This window comes from Solenopsis invicta, chromosome 11 (genome assembly GCF_016802725.1).
Source record: "Solenopsis invicta isolate M01_SB chromosome 11, UNIL_Sinv_3.0, whole genome shotgun sequence".
NCBI lineage: Eukaryota > Metazoa > Arthropoda > Insecta > Hymenoptera > Formicidae > Solenopsis > Solenopsis invicta.
The window spans coordinates 561,706-580,872 of NC_052674.1; the positions used below are offsets into that span (position 1 = coordinate 561,706).

The following is a 19,167-nucleotide window of genomic DNA, read 5'->3' on the forward strand; positions in this document are numbered from 1 at the left end:
ATTATTTTGATCTAGCTGCATAAATGTATGTAATACGGTCCATCTCTGAATCAATTTAATATCCTTCTTCATTTCTTATTTTGAGATTATCTGGTTTATATCTGGTACTTAACTATGCTTTAAACAGCGAAATTATCAAGTTGTCTTTTTACGCGTACAACGATCGACCTACATTAGTACGTTGACCGTTTATTTGTGACTCACGGCACGTAGTATTTTCGGAGGCAACGCGGTCTGATTCAAAAAGAGAAACGGTAGATGGATTTGTCAGTGAACGATGGCGCATGTGCGTATATGGTCGAGCATTTGATTTTCTCGGGGCGCTCTCCTTTAGCTTCTTTGATGAGGAAGCGCCTGCTTTAAACCGCAAGCTTATCTGTCAATCACCGTTAGGTAACCTACTGATCAACAGGATGTTACTGAATGTTTCGCTACTTTTCGCGACTGATCGGGAAAATGGGTGAAAGTATTCGTGCCTCTCGACACAAGGAAGGTTCCACTGTTCCGGAAATAGATGCAACGCGCAATTCTACGCCTGAGGATCACTTTCCTATGTTACCGCATCTCAGGATCAATTATTGAAAATGATCTCTGCAATAATAACTAATTTCAATTATACATATCTCATAACATTTATACTATTGTTCTTGGGAAATATAATTTATAAGCTTTTTTTTAAGACAGTAATAAAGAAATTGCATGTGAATAACCATTTCTCTATAGATACTAAAAGAAATTCAATATTTGGTTCAAGAGAATTTTTCTTATTTTGTTAATATTAACTTAACTCATATTAAAAGTATGTGATGTTTGTTCTTAATAATTATTTCCGTATTTAATACAATATTTCTGTTTACATGCTCACTTGGAAAGCTCTATTTGGAAAGTTTATTGTAAACGTCGAAAGCCATTTCCCTGTCTCAGTTGACGTAACGGAAATTGTATAGCAGTCTGTGTCTGTAATGTCTGCATAATACGAGGCATATGCTATTTGTTCCGTCAGAGACGGTGCGATAATATTATATTCGCATGTCTCTGATTTGTGGGAAAAAAGTAGGAGATAGATAAGTGGGTGAGTAAGTGTTGTCACTCTTTGTCAAAGAATGACAATGAAAAATAATGATTGACACTTTGATAGTTAATCTTTCATCTGCTCTTAACTGTAATATATATAAATCTTTATTAAAATTATCATGCGCAATTAGTTAAAGTTAAAATTTTGAATCAATCTATAAGTATATAAGTAAAACACTTGTCAAAAAATGATTTGATAAGCGTCTCTCATATAGTACTGTGGAAAATATAAAAAAGTTACTTTCTAAAATTTCTTTATATTATTGGAAAGCTCATAAATTTTCATGAGTTTTGTTATTATCAATTACCACACAATGGATTTTTTCTCAAATGTTAAAGCTATATTTTTTCTCACCCAATGTGTGGTATGTCCCAGTTACTTGGTTCACTTTGTACTGCACGTACAAACCAGTTTCAATGCACCACAGAAAAATACTTTCCGTTGGACCTGCTGTCGCTGCTGAAGTTTGCACTTCTCTTGAAATTTACATTTCTGATTCACAATTACATCTATATTTTAAAATACTTTCTAACATGTGGTCACGAGCGACAGACACATCTCAAGTAATTTCGTTATTTCGTTCTGTAGAAATTATTACAATATAATAATTAAAAAAAGCAAAAAGATTCACAAATATACATAATATAGAATTCATTATAAAATCACAAAATGACCAAATTCAATCTTCCTATTGAAGATATAATTTACGTACCCAATCAGCAAACAAATGTTTTCAAAAATACTTTTTAAAATATTTGTAAAATACTTTTAAATACATTTTAAAAAATGTTAAAAATAAGATAAAATTTTTTTTAAATATTTAATAAACGTTAAATAAGTACTTAATAAATATTTAATAAACATTATTTTTTAAATCAATTGTATAATGTAAAATTATGATAAAATAAATATTAAAAAGTTTTTAAAAAAATATTGTCTGTTGAGTGTAATATAACAATATTCAAGAAAAATTATGACATTTTAAGAATAAACTGTTTGTGCAATATAATTATTTATGCTTGATTTTGTAATTGGTTTATTTCTAGTTACACATATATTTATTTTCAATTTAATTAACCGTACCGTTACAAACTGTTTATTAAAAACTTTAAGGTCATTTAAATATGATAAAGTTAATGTTAACGTGTAATAAGTATTAAACATGATATAAATGTGTTATTAAATAATTTAGGCATTATTTAAATCTGGATAAATTAAAAGCACGCGAACTTTAATAATGCCGCTGTCTTCATTTCCACAATGACAATGAAATGAAAAAGTACCCAGTAATATTGTCGCCCGCATTTGATAAATTACAACTAAGACATAACTAGGTTGCGCTGGAATCTTGTTCGAGCCCCTTGTTCCTCCATGGGTATCGAGAACTCTAAAGAAGTGAGGTAAAATAAGAGAATGCGCGTTCTCGCGTACATTTTGTATTCGTTAACGTAAAGAAGACAAATCTCTACGGTGGAACAAAATTCTCAGTGTGAAATCTTATTTCGATGAATACGCCTTTCGCGTGTGCGTACGTGCGTACGATTGTTTTTTGGCAACTAACGTGTAAGCCGGTCATGTGCCTCAACCTACCTACCTACCTAGCGCCTTACGTTAGTGGGTCAATGGAATTCATCCGGTCAAACTGCGTTCGTCCACTCGCTTGGCCCACCCGATCATCTTGGTTGATGTTTTCTGAGACACGGAATTCACAGTTTCTTCACAGGCGGTCGATTTATCGATACAACTTTGACTTTCATATTTTTTCACTCAGAAATAAATATTCTGAGAGATAAATGTGCTACTTTCAAAATTTGTTTTTGCATAAAAAATATATTCCGAGAACGCGTTTACATATTAAATTAATTAGCATTTGTAAACATTAGTATCAATATCTTAATTTACATAGGAATATGTCAAAACATAAAAAATATCTCTAATTTGAGAAAAAAATAAGAAAAAAAGGAATAAAAAAACATAGTGATTCAACATAACATTTAGTAAAATTTTATGATGTAGAAGAATTGTATTAGTATAACCGAGGAAACAAGAAACAGGTTTCAAAATATCGTAAACAGTTCTATTTAAATATTAAATTTATAATGCAACGTACAGTGCAAGCATCTTCATATTTCAATAATATAGCATCAAAGTATAAATATTATTAGCGTGCTAAAGAAGAAGTGATGTCTAACTGTCACTTAGGTATATTAAGATTGGATATGGATCCTACGCATCTTGAAGTTACTTCTCTCTTCTCCAGCTGAAATAAGGAGAACACCTTCACCATCAGGAATCTGTTAGTGAAAAGCGGTTAGTGAGAAGACGAGAGAAATGTAGCAAAGTGTTTATTTGATAATGTTTCGCTGATATTAACATGTATTGGTAAAGATTATAAAGCAGGTTTTTAACTCGATCGATTAACTTGAACGATTTGATTCTAGACATATCTAGTTACAGGATAAACAACATTATTTCTCAGAGTAAAAGTATAGTGCTGTGTTAGTGGTAAATGAATAGTTTTTCAGAGTACTATTTATAGTTTTTTTTGCACGTTATAATGATACTCGTGTGATCAGACACTTGTTATCACTATTACGCTTTAACACACTTATCCTTTTGTACTTATGCTTATAGCTTACGCTATCTATTATTCCAATGTAGCGGTAAAGAAATAGAATGACGCAATTGACATAAAGAATGAATTATTATACCTAATAAATATTTCATTAGGTTAACAGATGTTAACCTCTAAAAATATTTTTTATTCTAACATAGATACGTATGTAAAACTTGGTATAATTTAATTTATGATCAAATACATTTGTCAATCATCTGATAATTTATTATTATATCTCGTTAAAGAAATATTAATTTTGGTAAATAATGAAATATTTTCTTAACAGATTATTTCTTGATGCTAGTTGTTTGAACGTATGTACAATTATTGCATCCAAGATTAAATCTTTGGGCAACTCTTTTTATCTTTTTATCACAAAATTAAAATATAATTCAATGAGGAAAATTTACGTTTTAAATTGAGATATATTAAATTGAGTTATTAAGATCTTTTTACCAACAGCAAGTTTGGAAAGAAAGAAAAATGTCGTTCAACTATTTCTATCTGCAAAAATAGGTATTTATTTATACTTGTGTTTTACATATTTATTTTTAAATTTATCATGTTGCAATTAATTTTCTCTTTATTTAAATAATTTTAATATCATTTTTATAATTCAAAATAATATATTAACTATATTTTATTTAAATATTTAATTAAAAAATTTAATGATTATATCTACAGATGAGATAAAAAAATTAAACTGGATTTCCAGCGTGTGGCGCATACCAGGCCTACGTATAAATAATCAATAGTTTAATTAAATACTGTTAGCTTTGCGGGAAAATTTCTTCCGCATCATTTCTCACAAAACAAATTACAAAAAGCTATTACAATTACGCTATTAATTTTTTCCACATAAAATGCTATCGCGCATACACAAATATAAATCACAAATTCTAATCGTATCTTGTTATCTTTGTTTATTGTTATATAACAAAAATTTTAAGTATCAATAACAAATAAATTAAATAATTTTTAAACTTTAAACTAAGAGAATAATGCTTAAATTTGACACAGATATTTTATAGGGCATAATTTAAATTTAAAATAAAAGAATGTTTAAGCGACACATACATCCTTAAATGTTAGCGGTTAGCGAATATTTTATATGCCTGAATATTGGAAATCTGAATATTGGAAACGCGAGCAAATGTGTTCAGTATTCATACTAAATCGAGGAACAGCGTTTTCGCTTGTCCAAAACGTAGCCCATTGCATATTTATGTAGCAGGTCTACGGTCAGGAACCGGACGGTCTTAAAGGCGCGCGCGTGTATAAGCACAGGTCTGGTCGGTTGCAGTCCGAGAGGAGACGATAATGACCTTCCACGGAGGAGCTCGCCGACGGAGTAGGAGGGCCTTTGACACACTTGACGCTCAGGTGAATTGTAACCGAGAACGGAGAGGTTCGTGGTTAGTGTGATGCGAGAGATTGAACGTGACGCGTCTGGAGAAACGAGATAAAAAGAGAAAAAGAGGGTAAAAAAGAAAAAAAAGGTCAAAGGTGCACGGGAACTAAGTCAAATGTGATGATGATGATGATGATGATGCGAATGATAGTAGTTAGCACGACGATTGTCTGCGATGCAACGTGATCGCAGCGAAAGAACTTACGTCGCACCGAATCGCTGAGGATTTGAATTGTGTGAGGAAGAAAAGGAAGAGGAAGAAGAAGACCATCGATGTCACAAAGAAGTGGGAGAAGGTTGCGGTAGAGTTTTCGGCCACGAAGAAGAGAGGGGAGAATCAACATCGAACAGCGTTTTCAATAAGTAGAAAAGGCGTGTAACGACCACGGGTAGATACCAAAGAATCCGGCGTGCACGTGGGACTAGTGATGATGACCCTTTCGCGAAATCAAAAGTGTTCCGGTTCTAGTTACTAAACAAGTAGTTGGTGCCGGTCATATATATTCAGAGCGTGCAGTACTTCCGGCACGCTACCTCACACCTCTGGTCATACGTAAATAACAGTCAAATGAAATATATGTGTATACATTAAACATAATTAAATCTCTGCAAGTGATATTGAAGATGTATTGGAGAACGATATTAATCCTGTTGTGTTTTACCATGACGTTATCGTACTCGCAGTTATTCAGTACCGAGAAGCTCGGGCAATACGCAAAGATCTTGAAATTTAACACGTTAAATATCAATGAGACCGGAAACGAGCTCTGGCACGGACTCTTCAAGGATTGCAACAAGAGAGTGACGTTTTCTTGCATACAAAAAAATGCCTACACGTATCTCGACAATGCGTTCATCGAAAGGGACAATATCACCATCTTCGACGGTCTTATGCTTACGAAAAACAATATCACTTATGACACGTGTCCTAAGACGGAAAATCGCAACGACGTTCACGAGAACCTCGTGGACGTTGATACGGATAATTGTGAAAATAAAGCTTCCGAAGATGCAAAAGCGCAACATCGGAATTTCCCTAATCAGTCGCCACTCGAAGAGATTACGAACGCTCTGAGACGGAAGACTGTGAAATTTTTGTCAACTCATAATTATCAAATTCAACTTCCCAAGTTTTTTTTCGAGGGTGCCACGATGAAAATAAGTCCGCGTGAAATAGACGAGAACGGCGCTCTCCTCAGGGTAGATTTTGGAGCTGATGAAGGTGTACAGGAGCAGGGACGAATCTTTAAGAAAATCAGTAAGAAAAATCAAAGTTCTCAATATCTTATTATAAAATAAAGTTAAGGATGATAAATATAATTCAGTCTTATTTTATTTTAGAGAAATTCATACAGAATAGATTGTTAACCAGCTTTCTGGCGCTTCTTTTAATTATCAAGCTAATTAAAGTAAAGTTTTTATTCATAATTCCGTTCCTCTTCGGTGTGGGCGCTGCCAAGAAACTTTTCCTAAAACTGCTGCTTTTCTTCATTCCCGCGTTTGCTCACATATTCAAACTGTGCTCCAGCTACTATTCGAACCAAGGCACCAAGTTCCATCATCATCATCATCAGGTACGCATAAGATTTTTACATCTCAGTTATAAAATATTTTTATCGATCGCATCGTCTTAAATGCTAAAATAATGTAAATCTTTATTTCACAGATAGCTCATCACCATCATCACGTACCGGTTCCAGTTGCTGTCCCAACGTTTTACGATCATCACGACAGTTTAGACGGTTTCGCCGATTACCATCCTCACATTCAATACCGGAAGGATTTGGAAGAACTGAAAGAATGGGGTATAGAGCCTAATAACGAACTGGTTGAAGAAGCCAGTCAATCTTTAAATCGCGTAGTACCAGCTCCGACCTCAGTTTCGGGACTTACGTATTCGGGCCCGTACGGATTGCCTCAATATGCGCCGGATGTGAAGCCGATCGCATCGTCTTATTTGGACAATTCGGTGGCAGCTAGCGCTCACAATTTGGCCTATTCCGGATATCGGCGAGTACCTGCAGCGCAACCAACCTCCGCCGCTGTACTTTCGATAAATCCGGGTCTCGTGTCCGGTGTAAAGACACAAATAAAAAATCCTTATGCGGTATTTGCGCCAAACATACGTCCGATTCATCATCAGCCTCAAAGATTCTTGACACCTGTCGCGAATGCCAAGAGTTCCTCCATCTCGATCTCGCGACAAGACACGGAAGACGAGTATTATGGGCCAATAATCGCTCGGCTTGAAGATATCTTCGGGCAGCTGAGATTCTACGAGGAAACGTGTAGAGAAATGCTCGTTTGCAGCATGTACAAAAATCCGACGGGCTACTCGCCGCACAGTAACCTTGTGTCCAATGAACTTTCCAGGTATGAAATTGCAGTAGCAACTACGTGGCTTATCGATTAAATCGCACATCACAAAGAGAAAGGTGGAGATCGCCCGCGCTCCGAATCACGTTAATCGGGTCATGTTGGTTTCTCTCTCTTTCTCTTCCTGTTTCTTTCTCTCTTTTCTTTTTATCGTTCTTCTTTTCACGTTTCTTGATGCTGTGAATGTAATTTCGCGCATCATAGCTTTTACATAGCTCTTCCTCAGCTTTCAGCGTTGCGTCTTGCTTAATATTTCCTTAATAATTAGCATAAGATACGGAGATATTTTCACTTCAGCCGGACACGTCACAACGGACTAGAAATATAACACAGTTCCGTTGCGTTCGTGACACTCGTCAGTTAACTCGCTTACGCATAATTGTAGCCTTTTGAAAAGTAATCTTCTCTTTAGACAAAATTACGTTTGAGAGCAATGCTCGCATATCGAATTATTCCGGTAACGAGCAAGAAAATGTGAATCGGGTCGACGCGGCTTGAAATAAACGCATTAATTGAACGTACTATCTCTCTCCGCTTGTTAAAGACATTAGGTATGTACCTTTGAAAATTAGATGAATTAAAAAAATTATATATTTTCAGAGATCCTCAAGAGCTCAGGCGAGATGTAACAGGAACAACGTCCAGTCAAAAGTTCTACAGATATGTGAGCGCAGCCAGACACGGTCAAGATGGTGGAGATTGCCTCAAAACGTATCCCTGTCATAGTAATATCGAATAAATATCCCATAATGGGGAATTTATATCGATTTGCAAAATCTGCGATTAATATATAACGAATGTTATATATTATTACAAAATTGGTGAACACATATACATATATTTACATTTGCTCAATGAGGCCGAAGAAATTACATTAGAAGCTCAGCGTCGTAATGTAATAGCACTATAAGAAAGATCGAAGATATATTGCCATGCATTAATTTATGAATACATATGTGAGACGTGCGTAAATTCGTATGAACTCCAATTTTCCTATTAGCAAAGAAATTGAAGTGTTCTACGGACAAGTTCACTCGTCGTATTAATCCTAGCAATTAATTTAGTTAATAAGATACTGATCAACACGTTAAATGTAATATTTTGATATAATTTATGCCAATTTTTTCAAATTTTATGACCGAATTTAGTAAAGAGTAAAATCAGTGAATTTTGTGATGGCGTGTCAAGTTTTTAGTCTATTGACGCGTTGTCAGCAAGATCACTGTCTCTAAGAATATCATTAGATATGATTAGATAATAAGATTTATACGATGTTGGATTATGTGGCATTTTATGAATTAAGCGAGCTTTATAATTTTTAAGCAATTTTTATGTATTTAATTTAGAAATTTATGGTATTCTAAAAAACAACAAAAAAATTGTACTAATTTAATTTATTTATCTCTGGAAAAGATAGATGTCTTCTAAATAACAAAAAGAAAAATTTCTTTATGCATGTAACATAATATAATATATAAAATTTTTTTTTTAATATTTATTTATAAAATGGATTAATTAGAGCATTTTATAATAATTTTATGATGTTTTCATATGATTACATGCAATAGCAAATAAAAAAGATTTAGATGCCGTTTTAATAAATTTAAAATATGTTAAAAACATATTGCATTTTCGCATGACGTGTGATGTTATATAAAAATTAATTAAGATATAACATTCTCAGTATACAAAAATTATTTATTTTGTTAGATAGTTAATCAGTTATTGTTACATTCGGGTGCCATACCCAATAAATATTACTCAAACTTTATTTTAAATCCTTTAACTGTATAGAAATGTCAAAAAACTATGTAGAAAATAAATACTTTTAATTAATTATATAGCCTGTTCGTGTACATTAATTTATACACAATAAAACATTTAATCAATTGTTCACATTTTCATATACATTATCCTTATACATATATATCTATACGTTTGTATTCAACATTTTTAGCAGTAAATAATTGTAAGCTTTATACAGATTACATAATTAAATTAAAATAATCTCGTATACATTTTCTAAAAATTTTATTTTGTTTTTTTTTAAATTGTATAAATAATTGTATAAGCAAAACAACTCTCCCTCTCTTTCTCTCTCTCTCTTTCTCTCTCTCATGACAATAATAACAAAATTTAAAATTCATTTGATAAATTTGCTTAATTATATTATTACGTTGTTATTATATTTTCTCCAGTTAACAAAAATTACCGCAAACAAGAAAATTACCTCGTTAAATTATAGAAATAAAAATAAAATAAAAATGTAATATTTTTTCTAATATTATAATATCTATAAAAATTTAATTTTTATACCACTGAATAGCTTTCAAAATTCTACATTTTGTACACCTAAAATTACATTATCATGCTTTATTCAAACATTATAATTAAAAAACGAAAATTTAGCAGATTTTTGACGTCTGATTTTATCTTTTAGACATGTTTTGATCGCCAATTAAAAAAACATGTCTATTTTTTTTAACTACTTTATAAGTGTATTAAGCAACATAAAAGCAGATTTACAGAATCTTTACAAAATTTAACACAAATAAATAATCTGTTTAAAATTATTTACTTAGTTTTATATTTGTATTGAAATAAAAAAGTATTGTTTAAAAATAAAAAAAATTACTATATTTCATTATTTTGTAAAATTATAATTTTTTATGTTTTCGATACTTCTAACAAAAATGTATAAATATATACATTTTCGATAGATGTATCGAAACATAAAAGATTATAATTTTATTATTATTGTACAATACAAAAAGATTTTAAATTTTGTGTTATAATAAAAATCTACTACATAACTTTTCAGAAAAATCATAATTTTGTGGAAAATTATTCTGAATAAGTATTACTTAAATATATTTCACAGATGGATATAATTCAAAAACGCGTAAGTAATATTTGACATCGAAATCGAAATTATTCCAGAGGGTCGAAGGCGTTCAGTGTCGTGAAAATACTGACACCCTAAATAATGAAGCTTTCTTCTTTTCTTTCAACCAACCAGCAACACGTCTCTAATCAAAATTCACCGGCCGTACGCGACTGCCATCAGCTATAAAACCCCGTGGACTTCGACCGTACTGGCATTCGGTGTTTAGTCTGGCGAATCGGTGATACCGCCATGAGGATCTCCACTTTTGCGTCAGTAGTCCTTCTGGCCAGTTTCACTGGTGCGCAACAAACGGAAACTACCATCAATGTCTTGCAAGAAATTTATCACAGGTAAGTTATTATATGTAATTCTCTAATACTTATATATGTAATTAAAAAATATTTGCATTAAATCAAGTTAAAATATCTAAATTAAAATAATAATATTTCAAAAATATTTGATGCTCATATGACATATATATAAATATATATAAATATTTGTTTGATGTTTTAGATGCGCAGATAGCGAATCAATGTTATCTTGCGTTAAACCGAAAGTGTTGGCTTACATCACCGATGCCGTGAAACAAGACAAATTAGCAATTACGGAAGATTTAGCGGTAGTTAAATCTCATGATGCGCCAGAGCATAAAGCAGAAGATCACTCTCCCTCACATTACGATACCACCGATCCATCCAAGAGAAAACTCTTGCGAACATTGATGCTCGAGAAATTGGACACGTATTTGTCAAGCCATCAGCTTGAGATTAAACTACCAACAGCAATCGTGGGCTCCAACATTGTTCCCAGATCTTTAGTTGACAGCATTCCAAAAAGTCTTACGGTCCCTCTCAGTGATTCTTCTGATGAACAAGGTAATTTAATAATATTTTTTAAGGATACAAAATTGTTTTCAAGTACGCTTTTAGCAAATATAATATTATTATTATGCAGGCCGCGGTTTCGTCAAGAAAGTGATGATACCGTTCCTACTTGGTCTTAAGTTCAAAGCCACCGCTTTGGTACCTCTTGCTCTCGCTCTCATCGCCTTAAAAACGTGGAAAGCACTGACTTTGGGTCTTTTATCGATGGTTCTCAGCGGAGCGATGTTGATCTTCAAATTGACTAAACCGAGAGTCGCTTACGAGGTTGTTCACTACGGACATCCACCTGTAGAACATCCGCCTCATTGGGATTCTGCACCCCAAGGACCCTATAGAGCCTATAGGAAATAGAATGATATACAAAATTGATTGCTTTATCATTAGAGTAGATTTATTTAATATTTATTCATTATCAATGTTCCACCTGAATTATTTATGTAAAATAAAAACTTTTACATTATTTCATCAACTTTCGTCTCAACACTTTATTTTAATATTTTAAGCTATCATTTTCCTCAGATGTAAAAACGTATCGTTCCAGCAGTCGATACATTTTACAAAAGAATAATAAATAAATATGACACAGTATTAATAAGTTTCAAAATTGAGAAAGTGATTCTTTGTTTGACGCCTTTTTTACATCTTCTTCTACAAAAATTCGTATAGCATGAAAGGAATATGCGTAATACGTATAAAAATGTTGAGATAGAAGTTTTCTAAAAATGTTACGTTATCAATTTGGTTTTTATGATTTTTTAATCTGTACTATCAAACAAAAATGCTTTTAATTCTCACACATGTTTAAAAATGTCGTATCTTTAAAAAAGGATTGAGTACACGTAATAATACAGCGATTATTTTGCAGTTCATGGTGTTTATTAGTGCACGCAAACTTGATTTGTTTCAATAAACATATTAAAAGTGAAACAAATAGTTGTACAAAATGTAAAAGATGTTGATTGGCATTTCATCGAGTAGATGGCCTGAATATTTATGCAAATTTGACCCAAAATTCCAGTTGTCGTTTCATTGTTACAATAAAGAAGTCGGGCAGAAAGACAGAAGTGTCTTCGATGGTACCCCATGCACATTTTCGCGCGAGAAACTCGCACGCAACGCGCATTGCTGATGTACCCCAATGAACTGTTTCTTTTACGTTCAATCAGGAGCTACAATTTAATTAGGTCTGGCAGAGTAAAATTAGCAATGTCTAAAGATCAGGTTAACGACACAAGGAAACGTGAAAAGAACATGAACAGACAGAAGGGAGTTTTAACGGCACATTCGTGTGGAAAGCCATGATCGTGGCGTGAATGAATGATTGACTTAGTGCCAATGTTACAATCATTTCGATGTCAAGGATAAAAGACTTTTACTCGTATTCATATAGATGACTTCCGGTTTGCTAAAGAAAAAAGAAACTATAGAAGAATTAATTAAATAATTAAAAAAATAGATAATTTTCACTCATTATCTTCTTTAATCTTTTTTTTGTGTCTGATATTAATTACAATTAATTTTCATTATGTGTAATTGAATTATAAATATTAATTATCAATTTCTTACATGAATTTACGTTAGACGAATTGCTTATCAAATATGAAAAAAAGCAATAAATTAAAACACTCACTTAATAAATTATGTAAGTAGATAAATTATGTGATAACTGTAATTACCTAATAGTATAAAATATTGTGTAATATTGCTTTTAAAATAACAAAGTTAATTAAATGATCTGATAATGTGTTATTACTTTAATTTTTCAAGTCTATGGTATCTATTTGAAAAAAATTATTATGTACTATAATTTATTCTTGTCATAATTAAAATTTCAATTTTATTCAATGATAAAGCTGTACATCACGTTTTTAAAAATCTTTAGAAGGTTTTTAGATTTTTTTAATAACTTTTTTTTAAATTTCGCCCTCACCTGAATGAATCAGGTCTAATTAAAAAATCCGGCTGCGTTCGTTATGAAAAATTTAATTTCAAGCTGCATGCTTTAAAAATATTCCACGAGCGCAAGTGGGTCTTCTGATATCGTTCATGGAAAGCAAACTACTGCTCATTAATATCATAGATTCCATCGCGTTTCATGAGCGAAATGTATGACCTATCGGGGCCACCACCCCGATTCGACGTCGCGTGCCGCGTGTCGTACGATCTCACGCTTGCCCGGTCTATCCTCCCTCATTAGGTAGTCGCGGCATGATCTGTACCGAGGCCTCAATAATCGAAGACCATACTGAACGAAAAGAAAATCCACGCCCGGGTGGAAGTGGGGAAGTGTTCGGGAACATCGCTATACGTCTCTTCAATGTACGTTGTGCGATTCGATGATAGGCCTTCGTATAAATACCGTACTGCCCAACCCATTGGCATCAGTCGTCGTGCCGCGATCGTCCTTATTCATTATCCACGAACAAGTGTATAGTACGAATTTTTCTCAAAAGTCTTTGCGAACGGATATATCCCCTGCTAGCACCATGAAGTCCTTCATCTTGTGTGGTCTACTAGCGTTGGCCGCTGCGCAACCAGCCAAGAATGAAAACTGGAAGAGTGCCATGGATGAGATGGTAGATCAATCTAGGTCTGAATGTTCGCAGAAGAATGACGAAATCGCTTGCATGAAGTTCAAGGTGTTCAATCTGCTCGATCAAGTCTTCAGCAAGGATAATTTCAAGGTGAGTATCGGTAACACTTTCTTACTATTATTACTACTACAAGCAGTTAAGATAGAGTTTTCACATTTTTAATTTACTATCTTAAATTTTCTTGTACTTTAAGAGTAGAGTTGCATAATACATAACGAAATATTTTGCTGCGATATATCTGTCAACTTTTTTACTACCTCTATTTTTGCAGATTTCCGAGACAGTGGAAGTTACGCGTAATTCGTACCCCGTCGAAACAACATCTGCCCGTAGCGAGAGTTCTTTTCTCGATACTGTACAATCTTATTTCGCCTCTCATGACGTGACCTTTAAGCTGCCACTAGACTCCACTGTGAAGATGAGCTCGCGCAACATCGAAGACGATCAGCTCATCTTCGACGTCAAGTTCGGCCAGGGCCGTGCCGTCGATGAGGCTCGCAGATCCAAGCTGAAGAAAGTCATCATTCCTATCCTCGTGTTTGTCTTGCTGAAGGCCATGACTCTGATTCCTCTGGCTATCGGTGTACTCGGTTTGAAAGCCTGGAACGCCCTGCAACTCTCATTCTTTAGCTTTATCGTATCCGTTGGCATGGCCATATTCCAACTGTGTAAAAAAATTGCCGCCGATACTCATGCTGCGCCCCTTGCTCATGGATGGGAATATCAGACTCAGTACAGATCTTTCCAGGATCAGGATCAACTCTCGACATCGCAACTTGCACACAATCTCGCATACTCCGCTCATGCACAATCTTAATGTCACTATCGACCTATAGACGCTTTTGTAAGATACTTAGCTTCCTATTTTTATTGTCTATTTAATAAATTATTATTGCAAGTCATTTCAACCTATGCTTATTTAAAACCTGCTTCCTCAATGCCGATTCCTGTTCAATGTTAAAATTTATTCAAGAAATTATGAAAAAGAAATTTAGATTGATATTAATAAATTGATTGCAGTTTTAAATCAATATATATTAGTTTTTACTTTAAAATTTATATATTTAAAATAATACTACAAATATACATATACAATTTAGATCATATGAAGAAGATAAATTTATAAACTAGCTTGAGAATTAATTATTATTAAAACATTTAAATATTAATAAAGTTTTAAAAAAAGGTTTAATGAAAGTAAAGTTGCCCTTCTTTGTGTATAGAAATTAATTCATTCAAATTAATTTTTTTTATTTCTAATAATACAGACGTATTCATAAAAATAAAAAATCAGATGAATATTTTATAATAAATGCTATTTATGTGCTGATTTAACAATATACTTAAAAAAAGGGTTTTTAATTTTATATGTAATATTTAAGATTTATGTAATATACTTAATATGCCCAAATTTTTATAATACATGTTTGATTGTATCTTTCTTTTTTTTTATTTTTTAAATATATTTTTCATCAAAGTTTTATAAGGTATTTAAAGAAATTTATGCACATACACATACGTATGTATATGCGAATGTGATTACTTTCGTTTCTTACGAAAGTTGATTAGAGAAATCACTGCTTTAAAAGAGAGTCATTTCACTGTTTTAACATATTACGTGACTTGCAATTTCTATGAAAATTAGAAAATCAGTATGTACGTCATGCGTGTAACTAAGTATTAATTTATACGTTATACATGTTTAGCTATTTACATCACGTTTACAATCATATTCACATCAATGTTCTTATATATTTTATGTTGTTATATATTTTGGAAAATAGAAGATTTATATACAAAGATTATTGAAATAAATAAAAATAAATAAAACAAGATTTCAGTTTGTACATATATTTAGTTATATTGTTACTTAAATTGTTAATTATCAATTAAATACTATATAATGCATCAATTATGATTTTTTTATTAAAAAATGAAATTTATCAAAAAGTCCCAGATAAACTTTAGTAAATGCGTAACAACAAATTTCTTTTTTTATTGTACGACATCATAATAGCAGCGCGTTATCGTAAATGATCAAAACGGTAAACAATGTGCTGTACCGTGACACTAGAATAGTTGTAGTAATACATTTGTATTCTTTTAAATCATATGCGATTATATACATGCATATATACATACATATATATATATATATATATATATTACAAAACTGCTAAGTTACCGCGACACTCCTGAAAATTACAAGCTATATAATATAGCTTGCAATTTTCAAGAGTGTTGCAGCAACTCAACAGTTCTGTACTCATTCTGTTAAATCGTAGAAGGCATACAGGCCGTGAAACGGCGCCTGGTAGTTTACGCCGAGTCAAATAAGAAGGCTCGCGAAGAGAAGTCGAAAAGACGCGAGGCGCAAGTTCCGTTTCCCGTATGCATCGCATGCCATGGTGTACGACGTACGCGACGCACAACAATCAATACATATACACGCACGAGTGAATGAGCATAAAGAGGCTCGAAAGAGGAGGGGATTGTTGGTATGGGGTACTCTATGCCAGTGAAATTTGAATAATTTCCCTTCGATCGTAGATTCCTGGCATGCGCGACCGAATAACATAGATTCAAGGGGGACAAATTAAATAAAAAGGACGGGCCACTCCTCCGTCAGTCGTAGTTCGATTGCCGATGATCGCTTACACGGGTGGACGATCGATCGCTTTTATTGACACGCGGTACCGCGAGAACGTCGGGTGGATTCCGTACGAGACGAGAGGATAAGAAGAAAAACGCGGGCGACTCGAATAATCTTCTTCAAAACGTGAAAGAAAGGAAAAGGACATCGACATGCGAGTGATAGCATCAGTAGGCGTGATCATTCTGTTGATTGGATCTTGTACAGCCAATCATGACTTCCTGACAAACTCCTTGAACGAGTGTATAAAGACAGAGTCCTGGACATCTTGTTCGAAGCATCAAGTTTTAACTTATCTCGATAATAAATTGGGAACTACCACGGAAGCGAGATCGCTCGAAACAGTTGACGAGGCGATCATCGCCAGGACCTTCAAGTATCTGAAGAGTTTCGATTACGGAGTTAATTTACCTTTCGTAGATGCTAGGTTAAAATACAGACCTAGTAGGAGCCTGGCTGATCTTGACATTGAATTCAAGGACAATGATATGGCTACCAGTCAAGCTCGAGGACTTTTGAAGAAGAAACTCTTGCTACCGTTTTTGCTGCTGTTGAAATTAAAGTTGAAAGCTTTAATGCCCATCTTTGTCGCTATTATTGGATTAAAAGCGTTGAAGGCTCTCGTCCTGTCGAAGCTTGCCTTACTTATCGTCATCGGATTTGTCGCCATGCAGTTTTTTAAGAAAAGCGGCATGATGGCACCGATGGGTACGTAATATATTTTTAGTAATATTTAGAAAAATATAATTTTTATATATATCATTTTTATAATATATTTAATATATTAATCTATATATTTATGTATATATTTATATATATACATAATTTATATATTAATGTATATATTTATATATTTATAATTTTCTATATTTGTTACAAGTTATAAGTTATAAGTATATTGCTGCTTTTAAGAAAATTTCAGCTTTCTTATCTCAGTTATACAAAGTGATATTTTTTTCTAGAAGAATATTATTATATAATTGATTACACCATTTTAAAGTAGATTTTTTTGAATGCATAAGAAAGAGATTATATTAAATTTGAAGAATAATCGCAAGATGGAAAAAGGTTCACATTTGCACGTGTAATTTCATAGAATGCGTGAAAAGTGAAATTTTTTGATTGTAGGAATGTCTATGGAACCAGCATCGACATATGGTGCTCCACCTTCGCTCTCGACGACGTCGAGCTATGATCCCGCTAATACATGGGACGGCAACGGTCCTTATTCCCGCGTTTGGATGCCGACCAATGGTGTGGAGAGCCAAAATCTTGCTTACAGCTATTATTCGCCTGGTAGTAGCTCTAGCTCGTACAACTCAGTAGGATCGTCTTCGTCGTCTTCATCTTCAAGCAGCTCAACGAACTACAACTGAACTCGTTCTAATGTCCCACTAACGACGCATCGATCGATTGCCCGATGTTGTCCTCGTGAACGCATTCCCGAGATCGTGTACGTCGACAAATAAGATACGACCAAAGAAACGCACGCCAAATAATCAAGTAGTTTGCTGACAATTAAGCTGACGCGATGTCAGTTTTATTAATGAGAGCGTCACATTCAAAGACTGTCGGCTTCGTGCCGACTATAATCGTAGAATCGTTTTGTCGGTTCAACAAAACTCGATAGCGGATTTATTATCTTATCGAGCAATTAGTTACGCTAATTGAATTTTTTGCTAAGTTTAAGAATATATAATATTTCCCCTAATCCTGATATTGCTATGTCTAATAGTTAGAATATGGCAAATAGAATAATAATTCATTTTTCTTAAAGAATTATTCAAAATATCGACAAAGCCGTTCGCCATGTTTCTTTGAGTGTGCATATGCGCGCCGAAGAATAATTAGCAATGATCATCTTTGCATGTATCAAAGTGTACGTAGAAAATCTTAACAATGCAATTATTATAATATACAAGTATGTTGCCGAATATATTTGCAAAGTGATACAAGATTATTTCTTCGGTAATCATTGATTATTTATTTTTTGTGCCACATAATTATTTATTATCTTCCCGTTTGTTAATAAAAATATTGCTTGTAAAATAATTTGACATTTCTTGCTTCTAGTACAACAAAGAAATTTCAAATAAAGCTAATTTAATGTTATAAATAATTTATCAAAATATTTACAAAATAATTTTGATAACATTCGCATGCTTATTAATATTTTTGCTCAAAAAAATTCTCAAAATATTTCAGAAAAAATATTTTTTTTAGTTTTTTTCTTACTTTACAGGTTTTTTTTACAAGGTAAATAAGTCACTTTTATTTTTCTATATGTCAATGATTTAAATGTAAAAATGTTATAAAGTCTATTATTATTATCAGTCATATTTTTTTGTATTTTTCGGAAAAATAAAAAACTGAATTTTCTTTCTTAATTTTATTTTTCTAAAGAATTAAGAATACTAGCATTTTGTTATCGTAATTTTTTCTGTATTTTTGAAACAAAAAAAGATATAGTTTTTTCTATGACTTTTTTGGAAAACTAACAAAAATTTATTAATTTATAAAAAGTTTAAGATATTCCATCTCAAGCATATAAAAATATTATTAAGAACTGACGATAAGTTATTAAACAGTGATAAACTTCACAGCAAGTACCGAGCAAGTTTATATTCGCTTTTAATCTCTTTTCCAATGCCTATATTTTGCACATGTATT

At 32.8% G+C, this 19,167-nt stretch overlaps 4 protein-coding genes across 4 annotated transcripts; all 4 read left to right on the plus strand.

Moving 5' to 3' along the window:
- Nucleotides 1-5,011: 5,011 nt before the first annotated feature.
- On the plus strand, nt 5,012-8,823 carry LOC105198820. Its single transcript, XM_011165663.3, has 4 exons — nt 5,012-6,361; nt 6,445-6,677; nt 6,770-7,476; nt 8,080-8,823. The coding sequence occupies exons 1-4, from the start codon at nt 5,728-5,730 to the stop codon at nt 8,216-8,218; spliced, it is 1,713 nt and encodes a 570-aa protein (XP_011163965.1). The 5' UTR covers nt 5,012-5,727; the 3' UTR covers nt 8,219-8,823.
- A 1,734-nt stretch (nt 8,824-10,557) lies between these two features.
- On the plus strand, nt 10,558-11,715 carry LOC105198781. Its single transcript, XM_011165621.3, has 3 exons — nt 10,558-10,716; nt 10,880-11,241; nt 11,321-11,715. Exons 1-3 carry the CDS (start codon nt 10,616-10,618, stop codon nt 11,599-11,601), a joined length of 744 nt encoding a protein of 247 aa, XP_011163923.1. The 5' UTR covers nt 10,558-10,615; the 3' UTR covers nt 11,602-11,715.
- A 1,906-nt stretch (nt 11,716-13,621) lies between these two features.
- Nucleotides 13,622-14,746, plus strand: LOC105198782. The gene is made up of 2 exons (XM_011165622.3): nt 13,622-13,934; nt 14,116-14,746. The coding sequence occupies exons 1-2, from the start codon at nt 13,737-13,739 to the stop codon at nt 14,659-14,661; spliced, it is 744 nt and encodes a 247-aa protein (XP_011163924.1). The 5' UTR covers nt 13,622-13,736; the 3' UTR covers nt 14,662-14,746.
- A 1,709-nt stretch (nt 14,747-16,455) lies between these two features.
- On the plus strand, nt 16,456-18,605 carry LOC105198780. The gene is made up of 2 exons (XM_011165620.3): nt 16,456-17,205; nt 17,626-18,605. Exons 1-2 carry the CDS (start codon nt 16,650-16,652, stop codon nt 17,871-17,873), a joined length of 804 nt encoding a protein of 267 aa, XP_011163922.1. The 5' UTR covers nt 16,456-16,649; the 3' UTR covers nt 17,874-18,605.
- Nucleotides 18,606-19,167: the final 562 nt, after the last annotated feature.